General features: G+C 36.0%; 1 protein-coding gene across 1 annotated transcript in view; it reads left to right on the forward strand.

Moving 5' to 3' along the window:
* Positions 1 to 27,500, forward strand: part of FHDC1 (FH2 domain containing 1) — a 75,639-nt gene that overhangs the window by 25,218 nt on the left and 22,921 nt on the right. The window contains exons 3-6 of the mRNA XM_053703749.1: positions 3,681 to 3,742; positions 5,878 to 5,980; positions 25,204 to 25,289; positions 26,493 to 26,593. Coding sequence (XP_053559724.1) covers positions 3,681 to 3,742; positions 5,878 to 5,980; positions 25,204 to 25,289; positions 26,493 to 26,593 — 352 coding nt within the window. The remainder of the gene's footprint in view (positions 1 to 3,680; positions 3,743 to 5,877; positions 5,981 to 25,203; positions 25,290 to 26,492; positions 26,594 to 27,500) is intronic.

The following is a 27,500-nucleotide window of genomic DNA, read 5'->3' on the forward strand; positions in this document are numbered from 1 at the left end:
TTCTTGGGGAATCAATCACCCTGTTGAGAGATGTTAAAATTATCTTTTTTTTTTTTTTTTTTTTTTTGCTGTGGTCAATTAGGGACAGGTATAAATGTGCAGTATTGTGCGGATCCATTTTTTTTCTTTATCCTTTAACCCCTTAGTGACCACATCACTTTTCAATTTTCTTACCGTTTGGGTGCAGGGCTATTTTTCTGCGGTGTTTGTGTTTATCATATATTTATATACTGTTTTTCTCGCCATTAAATTGACTTTCTAAAGATACCATTATTTTCATCATATCTTATAATTTACTATAAATACATTTATAAAATATGATTAGAAAATTGAAAAAACACACACTTTTTCTAACTTTGACCGCCAAAATGTGTTACACATCTACAACCAACAAAAAACATGTACTTTGCTTTTCTAGCAAGTTATAGGGCAATAAGTAAAAGTAGCACTATGCCATTTCCAAACCATATTTTTTCAAAATTTGCATGTTACATTTTAACACTGATATCTTTATATTTATATATTATTATTTTTTTTTTAGTAGACAACCCAAAGTATTGATCTAGGTCCATTTTGATATATTTCATGCCACCATTTTACTGCCAAGTGCGATCAAATAAAAAAAAGTTTTAACTTTTTCACTAACTAGGTTTCTCACTGAAATTATTTCCGAACAGCTTGTGCAATTATGGCACAAATGGTTGTAAATGCTTTTCTGGGATCCCCTTGTTCAGAAATAGCAGACATTTATGGCTTTGGCATTGCTTTTTGGTAATTAAAAGGCCACTAAATGCCTCTGCGCACAACACTTGTATTATGGCTAGCAGTGAAGGGGTTAATTAGGAAGCTTGAAAGGTTAATTTTAGCTTTAGTGTAGAGATCAGCCTCTCATCTGACACATCGCACCCCTTGATCCCTCCCTGACCACTCTTAAACAGCTCTCTTCCCTTCCCCCACCTCGCTATTGTCACCGCCATCTTTAGTACTGGCAGAAAGTCTGCCAGTATAAAAATAAAAAGTTTTATTTTATTTATTTATATATTTTCTGCAGGGTATTATCCCTCCCCCTCTATTTGCCACCATTTTGGGTACTGGTATCTGCCAGTATCCACTTTGAAATAAAATTTGCCATTTTTTAAAAAAAATCCCACTTTTTCTTTAGTGTAGCTGCCCCCCTCAATACCCTACCCCCCCAGATCCCTTTTCCCAACATTATTTCCCTCTCCCACCTTCCTCTCCCTCCACTTCTTAGTTAGTGATTGCACATGCACACACACACCCCCCCGGGCGCGCTATCACGCGCACTCGCAAGTCATTTCCCACTACTGGCCGGACATTCTCCAACGATGGGCCACCCACCCGCCTCCCTGCAATGGCTGCCACCAACAGCGGCACCATCGCTGGATGATGCAGAGAGGGCCACAGAGTACCTCTCTGCATCGGTGGGTAAAAAAAGGTATTGCAATGATGCCTCAATATATCGATCATGATCGCTTCCACCCCTTGAAACCCCTGAGGACGTAGTTTTTGTAGGACGTGCTCTCCAGCCTTTCTGAGGGGCAGTGCAAAGACTACAGTTTAGAAATTTTAATTTGCAGGAAAATAGACAAAATAAAAAATGAAATTGCATTGCAAAGTTCTCCCCCCCCCCCCATTGATGTACAATGTAACCATTTTTATGGGGGTTAAATGTTGAGCTAACTTATCTTTAAATAACACTGCCCTACAACCAGCAGTAGAAGTCAGGGCCTGACAAACTGATACCAAACTTAGCAGCCACACACAGACTTGAGGATCAGTATGTGCACATTTTTTGGAGCCAGACAAAGGTGTTTGCATACACATCTATGCAGCAAGCAAGGACTCCTGAGATTTGTAAATATATTGGGTTAATGTATCATTTCTATGTTTCTTTTTAAAGTTAGCTATTAAAAAGAGAGGGTTTTCTAAAAGTGCTACATCTTATAGTAATAATTATATCTACCTTTTTATATTCCAGCTGACATGTATTTTTTTTTAAGGTTTATTTTAATTTTTGTTTTTATTTCCCCCCTACATTTAAGCTTGTGTTGGTTATGATGGTGATCTGAATATGTGAGCGATTTGCGTGTAATAAAATTCATATAAATCCACTTGACCTCAACAAGGAATAATTTGCAGATTGGAAAAAAAAAAAAATATATATATATATTTAAAAAAAACTTGTGACTTTAATTTGTTATTCACACAAAGGTGTTTCTTTATCTTACAGTAACAAAAGGCTCTGCTATTACTGGCACAATCCTACTAACAGCTACTCATCTGACACCGCGTTTAATGTCTTAGTGACTGTTTCTTTGTAACTTGTATCAACTTTCTTTTATGTATGAACGATGTAGTGCACACACTGCTGACTAATTCAAACATCCGGAGCAAATATTACACATCGTATGAACATCACAGAAGAGATCAGACAATTCTCTTATAGTTATGAGATCCATTTAACAGGAAATAGGCTGAAATCAGCACCCTCACCTTTAAATGGACACTAAACCCAATTTTTTTTATTTTATGATTCAGATAGAGCATGCAATTTTAAGCAACTTTCTAATTTACTCCTATTATCAATTTTTCTTAATTCTCTTTCTATCTTTATTTAAAAAGCAGCAATGTAAAGCGTAAGAGCTGGCCCATTTTTTTTTGAGTCCCTGGTTTATGCTTGCTTATTGGTTTGATAAATGTAGCCACCAATAAGCAAGCGCTGTCAAGGGTGTTGAACCTAAAATGGGCTGGCTCCTAAGCTTTAAATACCTGCTTATTAAATAAATAGCAAGAGAACGAAGACAAATTGATAGTAGAAGTATATTAGAAAGTTGCTTAAAATTGCATGCTCTGAGTCATGAAAAATTGGGTTTAGCATCCCTTTAAATCTTCTGCAAAATTGTTTCTTTCTCCATATTATAAAAGATTCTTTAAAATAATACAGTGTATTAAAACAAAAACAAATGCTTGTTTAATACACCTGTGCTTATGGGCATTACCAACCATTCTTTTTCTGTATGTAGAATCCCCTTCTAGTTGTGTTTAAAACAATGCTAAACTCAAAATCCTATTCCTCGTGTAATGTTTCATTATAGGGGAATTAAAAACCATTGCAGTGAAATTTTATTAATTTGCCTTTTTTTTTAATTTTATTAAAGGGGCAGTAAACACTTTGTAATTACAATACATTTCTGTTGTGTTGCTGTAGAATAACACATCAGCCAAATCTAAACTTTTTAAAAATAAATTGACTTCCTTTTTATTACAATTGTTTATTAATAGCTAAACTCCACCCACCATTTGCCTTATTTGGAGGAGCCAATCTGAGCTTTTGTCTGCAGACAACAAGGGTAGCCACTGTCATACTGTTAGTATAAGGTACATTGTTTGGAAGTTATCTGATAAAGCCAATTAGAGATATGTAGCAGATTTAGCATTGAGAAATCTGCAGGGTGCATTTTAAGTTCTGAGAATTAGAAATTGCTAAATTTTCAAAGCTAAATAACATCTATTTTAATGTTTTTAAAACATTTTATTTTATAATCTGACTTTTTGCAATGCATTAAATAATAATAAATTGACTTTATTAATCTCCCTGTAAATTTACTTTTGTGGCCAAAATGGTTTAGTTTTGTTTTGTTTTTTTCTCTCTCTCCCAGATTTCAATTTTGGACTCAAAACGAAGCATGAATATTGGAATATTTTTGAAACAATTCAAAAAGTAAGTGTATTCTGGGTTTGAAATGCAAATGGCGTGTGTATGCGTTTGTGTGTGTGTGTGTGTGTGTGTGTGTATATATATCTCAAAGAAATAATTTGCAGATTGGAATTTTTTATATATATATATATATATACATATATATACTGTGTATGTGTGAATATATAATATATATAGTGTGTGTGTGTGTGTATATATATATATATATATATATATATATATATATATATATATATATATATATATATATATATATATATATATATATATATATATATATATATATATATATATATATATAATCTATATCACACAGAGAAAGTCCAGCACTCACTCACAAGCTCTCAGTTAAGATTAAAAGCTAAAGTGGAAGCGTTAGTTACCGCATCTGGCCAAATGGGATAATACCACGTCAAGGTCTCTTCCAAAACCTGAGTCCCTAAACAGCCACACAATGCAAGCTCTCAATACAACAAACTGGGAACAAGTGAAGGGTGCACAGGCTTATGTAATCACCCTAGACATATACAAAACACGGAAGGGGACTGCACCCTCAGACCGGACCGGGTACACATCCCATGACCCTCCAGCATGCACAGCCCTGGGTGCACAATAGCACTCTCAGGAAGCTGCACTGTCCCCAGAGCCAAAGGCAGTTAACCCCAGATAGGTCTGGGTGCAAGGCCCATAGCCTAGTTCTAGACCAGTGTGCTTTTCAAAGAGGAAAACTTTTGTGAAGTATATCAGTCTGATCCCGCCAAGTAAGGTCAGTCCAGCCCCGGAATACCAGGCAATTCCTCTGAACAAGCAACATATTTAAAGGGATATAAAGTTTAAAATGGAATGTGCATTTCAATTTGAATTGGAAGCATTTTTTGCAATATATTTCCATTAGCAAAAATTATTCTAATAAAACTTATCACTGTTTTTCTCCGGCATACGCACATATTCTGTGAGAGCCCATGCACCAGTATTCCAACACCACACCTTCTCCAACAGTGGCTTGTATGACACAAATTATGTCTTCAGAAGCAATACACACTCTGAGCATTCCGACACTGCGGATCACGTCCGCCAGACCTTGCTGAATACAGTGAGCAATATGCTCGCTGTATTCAGCATTGCACCAGCAGCTCACAAGTGCTGCTGGTGCAACGCCGCCCCCTGCAGACTCTCGGCCAATAGTCCGCCAGCAGGGGGGTGTCTTTCCGGCGATGACTGTCCGCCTGCTCAGAGCAGGCGGACAGGTTATGGATCAGCGGTCTTTGTGACCGCTGCTTCATAACTGCTGTTTATGGCAAGTCTGAAGACTCGCCAGAAACAGAGGCCATCCATACGGAGCTTGATAACTAGAGGCCACTGTGTTAAAATACTGGTGCACGGGTCCTCACAGGATATGTGCATATGCTGCAGAAAAAATGTAATACGTTTTATAAGAAGCACTTTTGCTAATGGAAATATAGTGCAAAAATGCTTTTATTTCAAATTTAAAATGCACCTATATAACTGTATATAGTAAAATTAAAAAAATCCATACAAATCTTTAAAAAAAACGTTTTAACTTGTTTTAATGTGCAATTTAATTTCGGTCTATAGTTTTATTAAAGGGGCATGAAACCTTTTTTTTCTTTTTGTGATTCAGCTAGAACTTTAAAGTTTCAGGTTTCCTTTGATTATTAAATTTACATTGTTCTCATGGTATTCTATGTTGCAGAGAATACCTAGGTAGGTATCCATGCATGTATGGCAGCAAACATTGCTGCCATCTAGTATTCTTGCAAATGTATAGCATTGTTAAAAGCATTCTTGCAAGTCTACGGCCCTATAGTGCTCCAGACAAGTGCGTGCTCCTGAGCCTGCCTACCTATCTGCTTTTCAACTCTGGATACCAAGAGAACAAAGTAAATTGATAAAAGAAATAACTTGTTGTTGTTGTTTTAATTTTTTACTATTTGAATCATGAAAGAAAAATTTGGGGTTGTATGTCCTTTTTAAGGAAAGAAAACACAATGTATGTCTATTTAAATGCAGTAGAGAAAAAGCAACTGTTTAAATATTATTTTTTTGTAAAAACATAAAGTAATTGATGCTTTATCCAGTTTGCTTTAGCTTTATCATTAATAATCATTTTGTGACAGGTCGGCTGAGCAAATCGTTGAAGACCTTCGTAAGGGGAGCTGTGACCTGTATGACTCTGAGACTCTGCAAGAGGTTCTTAAGCTGTCTCCAGAAGCAGAAGAGGTAGAAACTGTATTAGATTTACACACTGAATACAACTAGAACAATTTATCTACAGCCATCTAGAAAACATTTATTTGTGTATAAACCAGTTATATTGTAGCATCATTTTAAATGGACAATCTAATGTAAAAAATCTACTTTTTAGAGCATTTTATATCTAAACAGATGCCCTTTTTTACTGCGTGTTTATTATCTCCTTCAAAAGGGCTAAACGCTTAATACTTTCCCACTGCCGCGCATCCTGCGAGATTGTCACGGGTTGAAGGTCTGGTCTGCTACCTGTCCGCGCTGCTCATTATCCTATTTTTAAAGGGACAGTCTACTTGAAAATTGTTGTTGTTTAAAAAGCTAGATAATCCCTTTATTTTGCATAACTTTTTACCTCTGTGATTTACTTGTATGTAAGCCTCTGCAGTCTGCCCCTTATCTTAGTGCTTTTTACAAAATTGCATTTTAGCCAATTAGTACTGATTCATGCATAACTTCATGAGATTAAGCACAATGTTATCTATATGGCACACATGAAATAGCCCTGCCTGGCTGTGAAAATCTTATAAAATGTACTGAGATAAGAGGCAATGCCCTGCAGGGACTTAGAAACAGACAGACATTTCGAGCTTTAGAGATTTATAAAGTATATTAATATAACAATGTTGGTTGTGCAAAGCTGGAGAATGGGAAGTACATGTGTTTAAATTTGTAAACAATAAAAAAAAGTAGACTGTCCCTTTAAGGAAATCTATGAAGCATGAAATGCCCAGCCCCAGACACACCCACTTTATGGCTGTAACATACACATGGGTTGTCTGAGGCCTTGCCCCTCTTGATGAGGCCCTGCCACGAATATGAGTTGGCCTTTTTTAACTACCTGTGTCCCAGAAAGCCTCTGGGAAATGTTGGGAAATATGTCAGTGATACAGAGTTCTAGAACACCCTCAATCTGCTTTAGATGATGATTAGGCCAGTGATTGGACCATAAAAAATCAATGACAATGTATTGAACCTATTTGGATGAGTGCACACACGCACCTATCTACTTTGTTTGTTTTTTGTGTTAGTCTTTTTTGTACCTTTTTTTATTCTTGAGTTTAGGGGATTGGTATTACAGGCACTATATCAGTATAAAATATGTGTAAAATCCTAGGTAAGGATAAAGTGCTGCAGGTACGAAGCAGCGTACATGGGTCCAAAGTACTGTTTACTACAACACATTTGTGACCAGATTTTAGTTGTGCTGGAAACAAAGATGACTTGACACCGAGAGATGCAAAACCAACCAATTTGTTTGCCTGCAACTGAATTTGCAAAGAGTTAAAGGGACAGTAAACACCTTGTAATTACAAGACATTTCTGTTGTGTTGCTATAGTATAACATACCAGCCACGTCTTATGTTTTTAAAGTAAATTAACACCCTTTTTACTAGGCATGTGCATTCTGCAGGTTTGTTAGCTGCTGTATTCGGAAGAAGGCACATACTCATGGAATTAGGCTCTTTTTGAGATTTATTTCTCCTTGTGAAAGTGCAACACACTGAGATCTGTGGCGCATTTATAAGAAGAAATCCGTCTCTGAAAAGAGGCTAATCCCGCAAGCATCCACTTTCTTCCGCATTCGGTAGCTAACAAAACAGAATGCACATCCCTACTTTTTATTTCAATAGCCAAACTCCACACACCATTTGCTGTATTTGTAGGAGCCAATCTGGGCTTTAGTCTGCAGTCAACAAAGCTAGCCACTGTCATTAACTAACTTAGTATGAAGTTAATTGTTTTGCAGATGTTATTAGTTAACACAAATTAGTGACAGATATGTAGCGGGGTTATAGCCTTGCAAAGTCAGCAGGGTGCATTTCAAGTTCTGAGAGTTAAAAAATGCCCTATTTTCAGAGCTTAATTACATGAAAAGGAGGCAAAATAAATAATGGAAATATATTGCAAAGTTCTTTCATTATGCATTGTTAAACATTTTATATATAAAAAACTTGTGTTGTTTACTGTCCCTTTAAAGAGATTTCATTTAATAGAATGTGTTGCTTCCCATGAAGAAACAGTGATTATAGTTACCTGCGGCCTTAAGGATCAAATGGAACATATGTTTTATGCATAGTCATTGTTTAAACCGCACGTTTCATTCAAATGACCTAGGGAGTGAGGCTCTAGTCGGCTACTGACATGCACTGAGATAGGTTACCTTTGCTTATGTCATTGGAACATAGAGATAACTTTCACAAGTACATGTCAGTATATCTCTAGCACATAGAACATAATCAATATGAAATGGAAAAACATATCCTGCTACGTCATTTGCCACTTCACATTTGCTGTTTCCACTAGCAGTTTACACCCTTCCTGAATGAAACAGAAATTTTCTTTTTCAATGCCAGCAACATTGTTTGGGCAAACTTTTCAGGCATTATGCACTTTGTTTTATACATACAGACTGAGCAGATATCGAAAACATCACTTGATTCATATATTCTCACTAAATCTCTCAAAGTCAAAATATAAGTCAGGTTATGATCACTAGACATTAATATATTGTGCCACTTGCATTGCATTACTTACTAAAAATGGAATCTGTGTGCCCCCTCATACATAATACTCAGTTGTAACTAACAGTAATAAGTCAAGTGTGGTTTTATATATCAATCTATACAGAAGAATTTATTTACTCCAAAAAAATAATTAAGACGGCACTTTTCCAGTTGTATGTGAGGTCTCTTATGTGCAATGTCTGTAGCCCCTATTATGGGTCAGATTACAAGTGGAGTATTATTTAATACTCCCACTCGCACTCTAACTCCGCTAGAATAAGGTTTTAGCACGTGTCTGGTGGCTCGTATTACAAGTTGAAAGTAAAAAGTTTTTGCTCGCCCTATAGTCCGTTGCACGCAAAAAGCAGAATTTTGAATATCACAATCTTACGTAACGTATTCCCCCATAGAAGTCAATAAAGCAAATAAAGTGAAAAAAAAAAAACTAACGCCCTACTCACACGTAAACCCAATCGCATATTCTCCCGAGATGAAAATATGAATATTTCACATTCTAATGTTCCTCACATATCAGAAAATGTTCTATTTATTCATAAATACATTTTTCTACATATATCTGATGGTATTTTAGGAATGGTAAATATAAATACAGCATATTCTGCTATTTGAAGCACATTGGAATGGGAAATATTGACAGTAAATACACAGTATAACACTTTATTAAAATATGAATATTGCATAAATATGCTTTTTCATGTTTTCATCTACTGCAAAGGGCTCCAATGCACTTATTTACACATATAAACACATAAATACATATGTACACACAAGTGTGTGTGTATATGTGTATATGTGTGTGTATATGTGTATATATATATATATATATATATATATATATATATATATATATATATATATATATATATATATATATATATATATATATATATACATACATACATACATACATACATACATACATACATACATACATACATACATACATACATACATACATACATACGTATGTATGTATCTCTTTGTTTAAAGCCCTATGCCTGCCCCTCCCCCCCCCGAAACCTCATATCTTGGAGCCCTAATAACTTTTTTTTTTTTTTAATAAATAATTTTTAATAGTGTTATGAGTGTAACTGTACTTTTTAAATGTATTTTTAATGTGTTTTGTGCAACTTTTTTGTTTTGGGAAATAGTTAACCAGTGCTCTGGGGACGTGGTAATCACTCTAGTGTAAATCGCGATTGCACCCATGCGTTTGTGTTAACTTTCAATTTGTAATACGAGCGGCGAGCGCTAAACCCAATGCGCACAAACACCTGTGATTAACCCCTTTTTGCTCGTGCGTAACTGTTAGCGCACAACTCGTAAAATAGAGGGCATCAGCAGTGGCAGTATTAATTATTATTATAATTTTTTTTTTGTAGCGTGCCAACAGATTCCGCAGCACTAAATTGCAAGGTGGGTGGCATGTGGGCACCCCCAGTTGTTCAGACCATGAGCCATATAATCTTAATTTAGGGCATTTACTTATTTTATTTTAATTGAGTAAGCAGTAAGTAATCTTTAAAGGGACATGAAACCCAAATTGTTTTCCTTCATGATTCAGATACATCATACTGTTTAACAACTTTCCAATTTACTGCTATTAAATTTGCTTTGTTCTCTTGGTATCCTTTATTGAAGGAACAGAAGTTCACTACTAGGAGCTAGTTGAACACATACAGAAAGTTAAAGACAACCGGCAAATACTGTAGTTAGCTCCCAGTAGAGCATTGTTGCTCCTGAGCCTACCTAGGTATTCTTTTCAACCAAAAATACCAATGGATCAAAGCCAATGAGATAAAAGAAATAAATTGGGAAGTTGTTTAAAATTGAATGTACTTTATGAATCATGAAATACTTTTTTTGTTTTTATGTCAGTTTAATGCAGCTGGACATGCTAGCTGGTCAAAAAATAATATATATATATATGTGTGTGTGTGTGTGTTGTGGAAGTGCGTGAAAAATCCCATGGGCCCTAGAAACTTATAACAAGATAAGAACAGTTGTGTAACTGACTGTTAGAGAACCAGGGGACCGGTATTGTGCATTGTAATTTATTAGGGTATGATCTGGACTAAGCCTTTTCCAGCAACTATATGTAACATAAAGTTCATTACCCTTACGTACATGCACTATTAGAAAGTACTTTATATTTGCAGGCAGTGTATAACATATTTGGCAGGAAGAGGAGTCAATGTAGTACAGCGATGCGAGTGTGACATAAAACAGCAGTGGGAGTGAACAGCAGTTGTCAAAAATATATATCAAAGCGTGTATCAAAAGAAAGCTTTGCAGCTAAACTCACGTCCCTTCAGTGTCTGCTTTTCTTTTCTGGCTGTGAACAGCGAATCCGTTCCACTCGCTCGGTATCCTCCTGTGGCGTCCGTTTGTAACGCTGAACCTGCTTTCCTCCAGACTTTACTCTTCTCCCTGTGTGAACACTGCTGTGCAACCGGTCTTATTGTATTCCACTCCCCTGTGTAATCCACTAAGTTAACCCGTGCTCTCACCATGGCCAAATGGTATAAAAATCAATGAAAAAGTGGAGCACCGAGTCCAAATAGTGAGAATTAAAAATAACAACTTTATTGAAAAACACACTTGTTCAGGGACCAATGTCACCGGGGTAAAACTGATTGTATAGGTATAAAAAATAGAATTAGGCTAACATGTTTCTGCACCCACGCCGTAATCTTAGCCACATGTAAAACATTTCACAGCGTTAGACCTTAAAATACCTATCCTAACTTCCCATTGGCTCACAGGTACACACCTATAATGTTAGCAGCCAATTGGGTTACTGGTAGCCTCCGGTCTGCCATTCAATGGGTGTAACACACACCTCTGTTAATGGACCAATCAGTGACCACCAGTATCGTAACCTAGTTTAAATTGCGCTCCTAGTATATTGGAATGTAAACATGACACCGTATTAGCAATCAAAATTAAGATTAGACTCAGACTCAGTCCCACTGAATGCTTTTTTCTTGTTGCTAATGTGAGGCATATTTTACAATATTGTAATCCTATATTGGCATGTATTGCTTGACTACTGTTGCTCTCTCTCGCTCATTTGCCCCTACGTTCACTGTTAGTCTCTATTTCTTATATCCTCACGGTTTAGTGAGCCTCCCCCATCATTTGGTTCCGTCCAAAACCAATGCCAGCGTGACTCCCTTGGTGTTTTTACTTGGGTTGGATTCACTGCAATGTGTGTTAAAGACGTTACAGCTAACTTTGTTCCTCCATTCATCATGGCATAACATATTACGCTAATGTGGATCATTAACTAACTCCTCACACCACTTGAATTTGATAAACAGTTTCAGGAGATCCCTAGCTCTAATCCTCCATTTACTGTAATTATATATCGCATATTTTTTTTTTTTTTTTAAATAATTTTTTATTGAGGTATTGGCATAAAACATAAATAATATACAATACACCTTTTTGTCAAAAGAATAGGATACAAACATAAGAAACCAAAACAATTCGGCGTCTATGTAATACATTGACTAAAGGCAAATGAAACCTCGATTTTTCAATAATATACCATGTATAACTGACCAGTTAGAAATATGGATTTAGTCCTCAAGGACCAAGAGTATATGAAGTAGGAGTTATCTGATGGTCAGGAGTCTAGCTCCTTAGGAGCTTCAAAAAGAGCGTGAACAAGGGGAAAGGGGACATTCAGCGGGTAAGCACCGCTATAGATAGAAGGGAAAGGGTGGAGGGCGGAGCCATATATATATGCTAACACTTTAGGGAACTTGGAGGGGGGTTTTTAGTCTTGCCAATGAAGGGAATTGAATGGGCCATGAAGCAGTGTCAGCTATCTATTCATAGATAGTTATGCAAATATATAGTAGGGGTAAATATAAAGGTTAACCTTATATTGGAAGCTCTATCAGTATTGTTTTGACATTAATACATACTCTGACCCTATAAGGCTGGAACCTGAAATACAAAAACAATGCCTCTTTTACCATTCTATATCAGTGGTTCTAAGTTACCCAAGTATATATAGAACAGCTTATGAGCTATCAGTGGAGCTATAATAGTTTTAACATGGATATATGCGAAGGATCTAGTTAGTAGAGTAGGGATGTTACAACAATAGATTATATAATGAAAGATGATCCCATGTATCATGTCTCTAGGCCATTTAAACTAACTTATATTTACACCCTTGAGGCTCAGACTCCAGATTTAGGCATCATGTATAAAGATATTGTCAACAAGTGGAGCTCTAAAACACATTATCAACCAGATAATCATAGATTATGTAAAGAGGCTTTGCATATTATTTCCATGCTAGGAGTGTAGGTATAATAGGGTGATTAATGTATAAACATAAAACAGTGTATACCTTAGGTGAGTAGCCTATCTGTAGATAGATCTATGCAAAGTGATTTCAACTTTTTTGTAATAAACTCTATATAAAACTAACATTTAACTTAAAGAGATTTGGTATAAATTAGTATCTAGCATTTTCATTGTAAGGTATTAGATAATATAGGTACTGAAGTAACAGATTTAACTAGGTAAGTAATCCTCAAATATATCAATGTTCATACTAAGGGTAATAGCTAGGCTAGGTGACACTCCAAATATATGTAACTGTAGTGTATTATCATAAAATTAACTAATCAAGCAGATAATTTCCAGAAGAATTACGTGTCCATATCGCAGCTAAAAGCTAATATCCTGGCTAGATGTGATGTAGACGAATATAACACAAAAGATATAGGCTCTGAAAAACATGTACCTGTAAAGGTTAGGAGGCTTCAATGCTATACATGTCCTTACAGAGAATCATAAAACATAGTAAGTTAAGGGTAAATTCTAGTAGGATATGCCCAAGTATGCTACGTAAATCCGCAGTGACTGCTTACATATGGAACCTATTGTACTGGTATAACATCAGAGTCAGTTAATCAGTAATAGTGAGAGAATAATCATATTATACATACTACCCAGGCGTCTTGTTGGGTTAATAACTGTAAGTAGCAGTATGTTAAGTCAGCTATGCAGAGCAGGAATGGTTGCTGTTAAATAGCGGCAGCTACTGAAATACTATATTACTCTACTATGGCTATAAGCAACATATTCCAAGTTTTAGTATTGCAGAGTTAGCCTGTCTATCTTAGGAGCCCCAGTTTGTTGGTTACTAGCTATAAGGTTACAACCTATGCATAATATACAGTGTCATCTCAGATATCCGTAAATTAATATATAGCAACGTAGTGTTAAAGGGGCTGATATCATAATGATGTACAGTAGCTAGTTAATACAATATAGCAAAGCTGTTTATCACTTATATAAAATGAGGCTATATTATATTATTGTATAGTATAGGGGACCATTGGCTTGGCAGTTCTATAGCTTACAAGCAAACTGCCCCAGTGCCTACATGTAGGGATTCTATGACTTTAGCAGCCAAAGTCTGCTTAGGATCTACAAAGATGCATAAACATGTATAATGTATTATGCTCATTCGTGGCTGCTATCAGAACACTGGGATATGTCAGTTATTATCTGCTTTTGATTGCAGATAAAATAGTAGCAAGGAGAATAGAAAATGGGGGCCAAATAATGAGTTATGGTCATATCTACAGCTGACATAGGCACAAGGGTAAACCAACCAGGAGTTTAAAATTCTATAGTACACATTGGTTTACTAAAAAATAATAAATAAAAAGAGATCATAAAGCACACATTCAGTAATGGACCATAGTAATAATAACAGCATATTAAGTAAAACATAGGAAATATGGAAACACCCAAGTATAAATAAATGTTTAGCTTAGCAACTGAATTTTAGGTATGGTACTAGCATATAGGTTAGAGGGTTATTTAAGATAGACCTAAAAATACATGAGACTGAACTAGTATATTGAAGGAAATCCATCAGGGAATGGAGTTAGTTCAAATATTAAACATATAAACGATGTGGAGCCATGTAACCCGTGTAATGATGAAGGGTAACTGTGGTTAATGACTGAAAAGGTCCACTCAATGTCTCATCAACTATGGTATAAAAAAAAAGTTACTGACAACTGAGATTTGAACAGGGTTAAAACCAGGTGTCTATCGTGTAATAAGGGCATGGGTAAACATAAACAAGCAAACAGTTTGGTGTAAGAAAGTCTCGAAAACATTACGGCTTCAACTCTTTGCAACGTCAGGTATCTCCGTTGCTTCAACCGACTGAGGGCTCTATACCGGCAATACCATAGGGAGTGCATGGGGCTGGATAAATATAAATTAACGATCCCATAACAGTCCACAGCACCCACATAAAAGTTACGGTGTCAGAGTCAAATATCTGTCCCACACCGGATCTCATGATGGTACCGCGGCCACAGTAAGTACCTCTTTTCTGAAAACATCCCACAACAGATGCATTAGGGAGTGCATAGCACAGTTGGTAAAGGTTCCGAAAATCTGGGCTCCAGGATTGAGAGTGTGCGATCGCATGCCTGCTATCTTGCAGGCATGCAGCTATATGGCGATCACCCTGTAGTAGCTCTGCTCCAGTAAGTAGACTCTGTAACTCATCGGCCTGCATGGTATCTGGAGCGATGTTTAGGTCGGGGATCCGGCTCTCTGGTAAGCGGTATAAGCCGCCTGCTTGCCGTGTAATAGTAGCGATCCGTGCTTCTCTGTCATCAACATACAGCTGCTCTTCATCCGGGTGAAATGAGATTGGTCCCCTCTCGACTACAGGACTCTTTTGCGCCATGATGCGTCTCCTGTACAGAAGAGCCTATGTAGGTCCGCGGCAGCTCCAGCGTAGAAATTGAAGCTCTGTTATTGATCTGTGAGGTCTCATCTTTCCCATCAGGATTAGCAGGAGCCGCCATTTTAGATAGGAAAGTATCCTCTGCTTCACACTGCTCTCTAAGTACGAGTGTCAGATCCTGAAAGTTGAAGTCCAGCTGCTGCATCAATTTCTCTAGAGATTCTCTCACTAGTTTAGTAAAGTCTGCCATTCTTGGTAGTGTAGTCTAGGGACCAGAGAGCTATGAGCTATGACTATGTATCAGGTAATCACCGCTACCACGTGGAGCTATCAGTTAAATTGTCGCTGCACAGGAGGCAAAATAAATGCTTGATACCGCATTAAATAAAGTTGTAGAAATGCTGCATACCCCCTTATGATGAAGGGATTCTAGCGTTGAGTTGAAAAAACATAAATTAAATGTTCCATATGCTGAATAATTAAAGATTTTGCAGGAGCTCAAGATGTAAGCGTCCTGTCGCTGCAGTAGTTGGCTCCGCCCCTCTATATATTGCATATTTATGTTAAAACCAAAACCTGTCATTCATCATTTCAAGTGTCTCAGAGTATAGAAACATACAAAAAGAGACTCAAATATGGGTTCCAGTATTTAATCCATATATGCATATATACCATATAATAATGGTTTGCTCTTTGCTGTTGATGTTTACACTATATGAGTCTCTTTTGTGTTGGTTATTAAGGTTACACTAATTTCAATGGACCCTTCTATACAGAGTACTGTCCTACACATATGTTGCTCATAAGAGCATTACAGAGCACAAATCCTATCAAAATCAGTTAATATATCTGCTGCTATCCTTGCCATCCTTGTCGTTTTATACTGTAATGGGGCTATAGGTATTGTACTGTATCTCAACATTATTGTGACCATACAGAGAAAGGCCTATACTCATTATGTGGAAATTACAGACTTGAAGCTAAGGGTTTCCCTACCAGAAATTAATTAAATCTTGATTGCATCAATACATTCCATTAAACTGTAGCCATGATGACGTATTGGTTGTGTTCCTTCCTAGTCTGGTTGGGGCCACTATATTCCCAACTATTCTGCCCCTTTTATAAGCAAACCTTATCCCTTTACTCACTATATCAATCAACCCATCGTCTGCTGTTAAGAGTGGGAGATGTTTCCTTATTATTCCACAAATTTGTGGGTACTGATGCGATGCGGTACTGATGCGAGTACTCCGTTGTGAAGACAACCTTGTTGTCTCCACTCATTACACCTTTTTGTGTTGTTTTTACCCTGCAACAATTTTCTCCTGTCTAGGGATTTCACTTTTCTCCTTGCCCCTAGGATAGTCGATCTCTTGTAGCCTCTCTCCTCCAGTCTTTTTGTTAAATCATCAGCCTGACTTTCATACTCCTCTTCTGAACTACAGTTCCTCTTGAGGCGTATGAATTGGCCTTTCGCTACACCCTTAAAACCCTCTGTTGGTGGTTACTGTTGGCAGGAACACAACCAATACGTCATCATGGCTACAGTTTAATGGAATGTATCGATGCAATTATCAAGCATGTTTAGCTTGCGAAAGGGTACAACTAGGGGACAGCTTTGAATGTCTAGCAACGGGTGAGAGACACCAAATCAAAACATGTCTAAACTGCAGGTCGACATATATAATATATGTTATTTCCTGCAATCAATGTGCTCTGCAATATGTGGGTCTCCTTACAAGGGAGGCTAGAGTGAGGATTAGAGAGCACTTGGCGGATATAAGGACAGGAATCCTTACGACACCTCTAATCAATAATTTTTCACTTTTTCACAACAAAGATGTGTGCAGCTTTAAATGGAATATCATTGAGAGAGTCCTACCCACTAAAAAGGGTGAGGATAGAGCTAGAAAACTAGCAGAGAGAGGCCTACTGGATATTCAAATTGAAGACCAGAATCCCTGTAGGCCTCAACTCAGAATATGATTTAATTAATTTCTGGTAGGGAAACCCTTAGCTTCAAGTCTGTAATTTCCACATAATGAGTATAGGCCTTTCTCTGTAGGGTCACAATAATGTTGAGATACAGTACAATACCTATAGCCCCATTACAGTATAAAACGACAAGGATGGCAAGGATAGCAGCAGATATATTAACTGGTTTTGATAGGATTTGTGCTCTGTAATGCTCTTATGAGCAACATATGTGTAGGACAGTACTCTGTATAGAAGGGTCCATTGAAATTAGTGTAACCTTAATAACCAACACAAAAGAGACTCATATAGTGTAAACAGCAAAGAGCAAAGCATTATTATATGGTATATATGCATATATGGATTAATTCCTGGAACCCATATTTGAGTCTCTTTTTGTATGTTTCTATACTCTGAGACACTTGAAATGATGAATGACAGGTTTTGGTTTTAACATAAATATGCAATATATAATTACAGTAAATGGAGGATTAGAGCTAGGGATCTCCTGAAACTGTTTATCAAATTCAAGTGGAATGAGGAGTTAGTTAATGATCCACATTAGCGTAATATGTTATGCCATGATGAATGGAGGAACAAAGTTAGCTGTAACGTCTTTAACACACATTGCAGTGAATCCAACCCGAGTAAAAACACCAAGGGAGTCACGCTGGCATTGGTTTTGGACGGAACCAAATGATGGGGGAGGCTCACTAAAATGTGAGGATATAGGAAATAGAGACTAACCGTGAACGTAGGGGCAAATGAGCGAGAGAGAGCAACAGTAGTCAAGCAATACATGCCAATATAGGATTACAATATTGTAAAATATGCCTCACATTAGCAACAAGAAAAAAGCATTCAGTGGGACTGAGTCTGAGTCTAATCTTAATTTTGATTGCTAATACGGTGTCATGTTTACATTCCAATATACTAGGAGCGCAATTTAAACTAGGTTATGATACTGGTGGTCACTGATTGGTCCATTAACAGGGGGTTGTGTTACACCTATTGAATGGCAGACCGGAGGCTACCAATAACCCAATTGGCTGCTAACATTATAGGTGTGTACCTGTGAGCCAATGGGAAGTTAGGATAGGTATTTTAAGGTCTAACACTGTGAAATGTTTTACATGTGGCTAAGATTACGGCGTGGGTGCCGAAACATGTTAGCCTAATTCTCTTTTTTATACCTATACAATCAGTTTTACCCCGGGGACATTGGTCACTGAACCAGTGTGTTTTTCAATAAAGTTGTTATTTTTAATTCTCACTATTTGGACTTGGTGCTCCACTTTTTCATTGATTTTTATACCATTTGGCCCTAGAAACTTACTTTTGGCTTCTAACTTTATTTTTTTATATTACCTATATCTACATACAAACCCACTTGCTTAGCTCCTAAAAATAGGCTCCTGGCCTCTAGATTTTGTATAAATTAGCCAGCAGCTGTGCCAGGGGATGTAATAGTGCAGTGTTCACTACAAGACAAATGTTTGGCAGTGTGTTGCACCCAACAGGTGAAGACAGATTTGAGAACCTGGGCGTGCCATCTCTTGTGTGCATGTGTATCTAGGAACTGCGTGTCCTTTGCATCTTTTTTTTTTGGTGGTAATAAGACATGTCAGTATGCAATTCTTATATAACCCACACTTCATATAGAAAAAATTGTTATTGCTGTTGTGCAGCTACAAGGCAGTGTGAGAGTTTGGTACCTCATGTTATTTGGACAGTGGCTCAGTGGGACTGGGAGGTGTTATGAAATGCAAATATAGTAACAGTGCAGTTGTTTTTCTTCTTGGCTCTGCGTTAACGGCCCATTGTCTGTATTTGTTTGTTGTAGCTACAAAAGCTGGTCCTAGTCTGCAAACATGAGAGAACAGGGAGGTACCAAAGATGTTTATATAACAGGGGCAATGCCACAGCTAACCGTACACCTGCAATTCTACCAACGCTTGTATACACTAGTTGTGACCTTTTTTATGTTTCTTATGAGTATTCTCACAGTATACAAATGATTTCAGGAAAAGCAGCCATAGAGAGAATCAGTCAATGAATTTAAGACGTGTTTAAGAAATACAATAATTAGGATTATGGAGATTAGTTGGGTATTATTGAGACAAAAGGACAATACATTCTGTGTCAAAATAATTTTAAGGTGAGGTATTTTTTATTAAAAAAAAATGCAATAAAATAATAATAAATATTGCAATTAAATGATACATTTTTGACGTTAAGAGCTTGAACTGTTGCACAATCGGCTTAAACTAAACTTGTGAATAACATTATACATATAGACTGTATCTTGCAAGGGATTTTAATCAGCAGTAGATCATTAAATTACATTTTAGATTCTCATCTTTAGCTATACTATTTGGATATCTATCTTTATATCTTGGTGGAGGTGCCAGTTTCACCACAGTCTATATACTGGTTTATACATTTACTATCGCTGCAATTTTTTTCTACTTTGGGGACATGATTGTTCTATGATACTGATATTGGCGGATCATTTGATAAAGATGTCATAACGACATCGAAACGTTATGGATGAACTTGCTTTTTGATATGTATTGGATAAATTGAGAATTTAAAAACTGTTTTTTTCTAAGACCAGTGAGTGCCTTCTTTCAAACGAGGGATATACATATTTCATTTGAAGTGCACCCTGGCTGTTGTGGTATTGTAAGACTGTGCTTATCTCTTTTTGGAATATATATATATATATATATATATATATATATATATATATATATATATATATATATATATATATATATATATATATATATATATATATATATATATATATATATATATATATATATCTCACATGTAGCCCATTAAGGCCCCCTGGCAGTCCCTATTTATATCTCCAAAGCAGAATACGTAACCCAAACACCTGCCCTCATATTTTTTTTTTTTTCTACAATCCCTTTATCTCAACCATGAAAGTTACATTTTAACTATCCTGTCCCTTAGCGCATGCAGACTTTTCAATTACTTTTGTTATCAAATTGATGTTGTTCTTTGTAGCTTTTGTTGAAAAACAAACCTAGGTAGACAATGCACTACTGGGAACTAGCTGGTGATTGGTGGCTACGTAGCCTGCCACTGGTTTACTATATGTTTTTAGCAATGGTTAATCACAAAGTTCTAGTGCAATAATACAATGCTCTGACACATTGTGTGCTCTTTTTGCACTTTATGTCCCTCATTCTCATCTTTAAGGGTTTTAGGCATTTAGGGATTTAATGTACCATTTAGCCATTAGGAAACTCAGGACAGCAAATTTTATGGGCAATAATGATAAAAATGCCCATCTTTGTTCTGCTGTGTGTTCCCTAGAGGTCAAGATTTTGTGATCTATAATAAAAGGATTTTTTTTTTATTTTAAAAGAGAATATTTAAAAATTTATTACAGTGAATTGCATTTTTGTAAAAAAAAAAAAAAAAAAAAAAATCCCTGTTGTGAATAAACTATTTTTATTTTTTTTTGTGTATGGAAGTTGCATATGTCCAACATTGAGCAACATATGCCCAGGTATTAGTAGAGCTTCCTTTTAGCTTTTACTTTAAAATTAAATGGCTTTTTACTTAAAGGGACACTGAACCCAATTTTTTTTCTTTCGTGATTCAGAAAGAGCATGCAATTTTAAGCAACTTTTTAATTTACTCCTATTATCAATTTTTCTTTGTTCTCTTGCTATCTTTATTTGAAAAAGAAGACATCTAAGCTTTTTTTTTGGGTTTAGAACTCTGGACAGCACTTTTTTTATTGGTGGATGAATTTATCCACCAATCAGCAAGGACAACCGAGGTTGTTCATCAAAAATGGGCCGGCATCTAAACTTACATTCTTGCATTTCAAATAAAGATACCAAGAGAAGGAAGAAAATTTGATAATAGGAGTAAATTAGAAAGTTGCTTAAAATGTCATGCTCTATCTGAATAACGAAATAAAAAATGTGGGTTCAGTGTCCCTTTAATAGGGCATAGAAGTGAAAAAAAAAATGAAATGATCTAATTATTATCTGTTATTTGTAGAGCACCAACAGATTCTGCAACGCTAGCTAATGTGTTGTATACAAGCAATACTCTGTGTTAAAAGGGACAGCATACACCAATTTTCATATAACTGCATGTAATAGACACTACTATAAAGAATAATATGCACAGATACTCATCTAAAAATCCAGTATAAAACCTTTTTAAAGCTTACTTAGAAGCTCCCAGTTTAGCACTGTTGATGAGGTTAGGCTGGGACACATTGAAAGGGGCTGGGAAAGCAGAAGCAGGAAGACACTCCCCCCTCCAATGTATATGAAAACACCCATTACAAAACCAGGAGTCTGTAGACATCAGTATACATCTAAAATGTCGAGGCTTGGTTTAGGAGTCTGAAAATCAGCACAATGTTATTAAAAAAAATAAACAAAACTATATACATTTTTACAAAAATACCCCTCTGATGGGCTATATAAATGGATCATCTACAATACAACATTTATGCAAAGAAAAATCTAGTGTATAATGTCTCTTTAACCTCTGAAAAAGTATTGTGCATATTTAAAATCGGCTTCGGACCATACGCTCCTGGGGCCTATATGATGAGCCAATGACAAGAGGCATATATGCATAATTACCAACTAGGTCTCACTCGTGCATTGCTGCTCCTGAGCTCTCTAGGTTTGTCTTTCAACAAACTAACAAATACATTTGATAAGAGAAATGCAAATGTTACCTTATTAAAATTTAATTTCGTACAACTCCAGTGAATGTGGATTTATATATTAAACATAGTTTCTTGTACTATGCGTTTAAACCCTTGCAAAGTCAAATAAAGAAGATAATGTCCAGATAGGATAAGTGAGTCAGTAAGGAGCAGCCTTACATATGTATAATCCAGTCACTGGCTATATTTTCTTCTGGGGTGACAAGGTTTTTCTTGGAGTTTGACAACTTTGAATTGTGTTTAACCTCTTTGTATATGGGTACTTTTATTTAAATAGTTAGATATGAAATATCCATTTTTAATAGCAATGCAATATACTTAAAGACATGTGCACTGCTAACAGCTAATGTTGGGGTTTCGCCACCTCTGGATTATAGGCATATGCACAAGTAGTGACATTTTCTTACTTAAAAACAATATGCAGGTGAATTAATTTGCCCTCTTGGTAGAGTGTGATCTTGTTTATTCCTCTGTACATTCAGTACTTCTGTAATCTGCACTGGCCCATGTGCCAGTGCAACGTGAGCAAAAAATACCTAGAAATTAGACATTTTTATGATGTCTTTTTTGCATACACATGGACAGGATGTAGGTTTTACTGTTGTGTTTTGATTACTTGTCTAGTTTGTTGCACTTGGCGATTGCCAGCTTTGCCCTCGAGCATATTCTGTTATCACCTTGGCACAATGCTGTGTTCCCTAGTGGTGTTTGTAGTAACTCCTTGTGCTGAGTGTGCTTATATAATGACAAACATTCTGCTGTGTTATTAGAAGTACTATTAACACTGGGAACTATGCAGATTTATGATACAAGAACACTGTTATGGAGTTATTACATTTTTTTAATATATATATAATTTTCTTTTCAAGTAAAATAGCAATAAATATTGTACATTATGTAAGACTTCAAACTGATCTTGTTCCTGATGGTTGGCAAATTGCTTTAATTAAAGAGTTGTGTAAGATCTGCACTTTCTGTTTAGCTGAGAGCTAATAGTAATTTGCTTAGTTTTGACATTAAAAAGCAGTGCCTGTTCAGTACTCGGTTTTGCTACTTGCTTCCATTTTTGAAAGTATCGATTGCTTTAAACCAATATTGAAGGCCTATGAAGAAAAAAATGACATTCGTTATAGAGCATGGAATTTCTAACACCAGAATAACTCATTTTCGGGGTTAAGCACAAACATATAGTTAAGGTTCCATTTGGGAGCCAATCAGAAATGGTATTCGCACAGCTACATTTTGTGACTAGCGGTGCTGATTGGGTTAAATTTTCTAGGATTTGTGTAAAAATTGTGCTTTGTCCCATACTCCCTAGAGAAGCCAAAAAGCAAATCTGTAACCCTGGTTTTCAAAGTGCTGCAAATTGCCTAAACCAGCTACTGATTTGCACCATTTTCTGGTAACAGAATTTGCTTTTGATGCCATTTTAAGAATTATGAAATTATCTATGCAACACTTTTGACTTTTCTTTCACTAAAGTAACGGAAAAGCCAAAATTTTAATGGATTTGATAGAGCATAATATTTTAAACAGCTTTTTAATGTATGTCTAATATCAGTTTTACTTGTCTTGATGTCCTTTGTTAAAGTGAATGTAAAGTTTTACGAATGTGTGCCCGGTTTCAAAAATCCTATTGAAAACAGGGGCACTTTAATTCATCAAACTTTACATTTCACTGGTTTTATTAAAATACTTACCTTTTATTCTTGAAAGCCGCTCCAGCGCTTCCCCCGCTCGTCGCAAGTCTCTTCATATGTCAAAAATGACGAATCCGGCATCCTCCAATCACAGCTTGGCCTCAGGCAATGTTTGCTCTGGGGGGAAAGCCGTGATTGGAGGAAGCTGTATTAGTCATTGCTGACGTATGAAGAGGCTTGCGACGGGCGGGGGAAGCGCTGGAGCGGCTTTCAAGAGGGTTTAGTAAAACTGAGGCTGTGGGTATTTTACATAAAATGGAAAATTCAAGAACAAGGGGTCATGAGCTCAAGCTAAAGGGTAGTAGATTCAGGAGTAATTTGAGGAAGCACTTCTTTACAGAAAGAGTGATTGATTTATGGAATAAACTTCCTCAAGAGGTAGTAGCAACAAACACTGTGGGGGACTTTAAAAATGCATGGGACAAGCATAAGGCTATCCTACGAACTAGATAAGTTTATACTGTTAGGTAAGGTCGGGCAGACTTGCTGGGCCTATGGCTCTTATCTGCCATCAATATCTATGTTTCTATGTTTCTAAGAATAAAAGGCAAGTATTTTAATAAAACCAGTGAAATGTGAAGTTTAAATAATGAAAGTGCCCCTGTTTTTAATAAGGATTTTTAAAAACTGGGCACACATTCGTCAAACTTGACATTCACTTTAAAGAGTGAAATTAGGTGAGCTCTGGAGAGTGCACGTGTCTTTTAGCCATCTGACAGCAGTGTTTGCTACAATGTTTATAGCTTTATTATAGTTGCAAAAACTGCTGCCATAGACCTGCTAAAGATATCAGCCTACCTAAATGTACTTTTCAACAAAGGACTTCAAGAAAACAAAGTAAATTTGATAACCGAAGTAAATTGGAAAGTTGTTTAAAAATGCAAGTTCTACCTGAATCATAAATGTTTTTTTGACTTTACTGCCCCTTTAATTACCCTTTTTTCATTCATATTTCCTGGCTTATATTTTATTTTTAATTCTGAAAATGGAGTCCAACGAATGTGAACAAAGTATCAAATACCTAATTAAAATTGTGGTAAATATATTGTAAATTGAGTTGAGGCAAAGTACTGTATTGTGCATGTACCCAGATCTAAAGTATAAATTCATCGGTGTCCTTCTGATACATATTTTTTTTTGCCTTGCCTTAACATGCAGCAAGAGTTAGAACTACTATTATGAATAACTTGAGTTAAAAATAAATAACGTGAAAAATGGACTCTGGGAAAAAGCAGCTATTATCGGATTACTGCGGTGTAGAAATTGGGAGTGTTCTTCTATTCTATTCTAAAGTATTGAGATATCTAGTTTCTGTTGAATAAACCGTTGACAATTAGCAGTAGAATTGATCGTATTAATGTCAGGGCCTCTGCTTGTTGCACAGGTTGTGTTTGCATTGTCTGTTAGTGTTGTGCGCACTTTTCATGTGTATTATGGTAGTGATATAAGGGGAGTTTGATGATAAAACTGTCTCTAGTTATAACTTTTTTTTCTTTCTTTTTCTTCCTATCTAGATAAAGAAACTAAAATCATTTAGTGGGGATGTTGCCAAACTCTCTCTGGCTGACTCTTTCATGTACTTGCTTATTCAGGTGCCAAGGTAAGTACAGAAGATTTTCTGTCCTCCGCTGGCCTCATTAAAACTAGACCTTATTGTAACATTCTGATTGTTCTGTTAACAAGATTAACCCATTGAGGTTTTTATTTTTTAAATAAAAGTTGAAAATTAAAAATTATTTTGCCTCTGTTTTAAAATCAAAGGATTCAGGACTCAAAACATTGAAAAAAAACAACCTTTTTGGGGCTTGGTGGGGAATTTCTTTGTTGAGAGATTGTATCTGTTTGAGAGTATTCTGAATAAATCAAATCTCTACTGGGGTGAAATAACCAGTATAGCCGACGCATCTTGCTTAGACACCTAATATGTACATTACCAAACATTAGAAGTAGTTTAGTAATGTGGGGTGTGTGTGTGTGTGTAGATGTGTTTGTTTATATTATTTTATGTCACAAATTCACCAAAGCCATACAAATCTATGGGTTTATTTTCCCCATTTGGAAATCATGCAACCCAGATGTGCTGGTATTTCAGAAAGATAACATCAGAAATGTGACTCCTATGCAAAGTAAATGTATGATTGAGCATTGATGGTCAATGCCAAAAAACACACTAGGTGGAAAAGAGATAAGCATGCAGGCTGTACACATTTATTTATATGTACCTCACATGACAGTAAATTTGTATGTGTTGGAAGACGCATTACTATACCTATAACTAAACATCTTTAAAATATGTATGTATGTATGTATATATATATATATATATATATATATATATATATATATATATATATATATATATATATATATATATATATATATATATACGCACACACACATATATATACTCACTGACTCACTCACTCACTCACTGACTCATGCATAACTTCCTAATTACCTGGATATTTGCACTACTATAAGACTAGTAAGAAGTTTCAGTGGACATCTATGAAACTAGGCTTTGTAATGGATTCAATTTTCTCTTCTTATAATATTAATTCCTTAATATTTCCACTTCTCAAAGAATCTGCACTCTATTTGAACTAAGTGTTTTTTTAAATTAATATTTAAACATTGAATACTTGGCACTCTTCTTCTTTAAATGCATCCTATAAAGCACAGATTCACATTCAGTGTTATGCATACATATACTTTTTTTGTAGATAAAACCATTAGTATTTATACTGTCACTGCTGAGGTACATGCTTGCTGTAACACTGTCCATGATGTTTATTTTCCCCAGTTTCAAGCTTCGGATAGAAGCCATGGTGCTGAAGAAGGAGTTTTCACCTTCCTACTCCTCATTGAGTAAAGATATGATGATCATCAGAATTGCTACAAAAGGTACAGTATTTGTGTTGTGTGTTGCAGACATACTTATTCACGTGATACTGAAACTAGCCAATCAGGAACAGAAACCAGACGGGTACAATAGATAACAAGAACACAATAGGCCTTGGTCTGTATAGCTTATGCAATTGTACGAGAACTGATTTCATTTTGGTTTTAACAGGTGGTTTGTAAATAAATGTACAAAAACAGACCTTTAATATGCTAACCTGCCTGTCTAAATAGTGTCATTTACATTTAAATTGTTGGGCGTTATCCTTTTTTAGAGCAGGTTATGCGAGGCCTCTCAAAGATTGCTGTCTAATCCTCATTACAGTGCTAAAATGTTAAAATTAGAATTATTCTTTCACCCCAATCACTTGTTCCTGTGGGACAAACGGTACATAATCTAGGCTGAGTATTTTTAAACGTCTCTTGCATAAATATTGTAATGTCATTATCTTAACAACTTCAATATAAACATACTCAGTATCCACAATTAAGATGTGACCTGCCACATGTTGTATGATGCTTTTAATGGAACTATTATATTGCATTGTAGTATGGGCCTCTGCAGCCTAAGGCCAGAAGAAATAATTTTGCTCCCCCCCCCATTCATTCACTATGTATTTCCATTTGCAACACACAGTGCAACTCTTTTTCTGTCCTCTATAGATATATTGATTTAGTTTGGTGGCTAAAGAGCAATAATCTGTGTTTTCTCTGTCTCTCATTTACAATCCATTCTGTTCTTTTCCTTATTTGCAGCCTAAACATGTCTCTTATTTGTGAACTAACAATGAGAGTGGAAAACAAATTCAGTGTGGCTTTTTATTTGAAAACATTCTGATGTAGATAGTTGTGTAGATGAGGTTAAAGGACCGCTAAATAAAGTAGAATTTCTTAACAAGTGCATGATATA

The sequence above is a fragment of the Bombina bombina genome, chromosome 2, assembly GCF_027579735.1.
Source record: "Bombina bombina isolate aBomBom1 chromosome 2, aBomBom1.pri, whole genome shotgun sequence".
NCBI classification, from domain to species: Eukaryota; Metazoa; Chordata; class Amphibia; order Anura; family Bombinatoridae; genus Bombina; species Bombina bombina.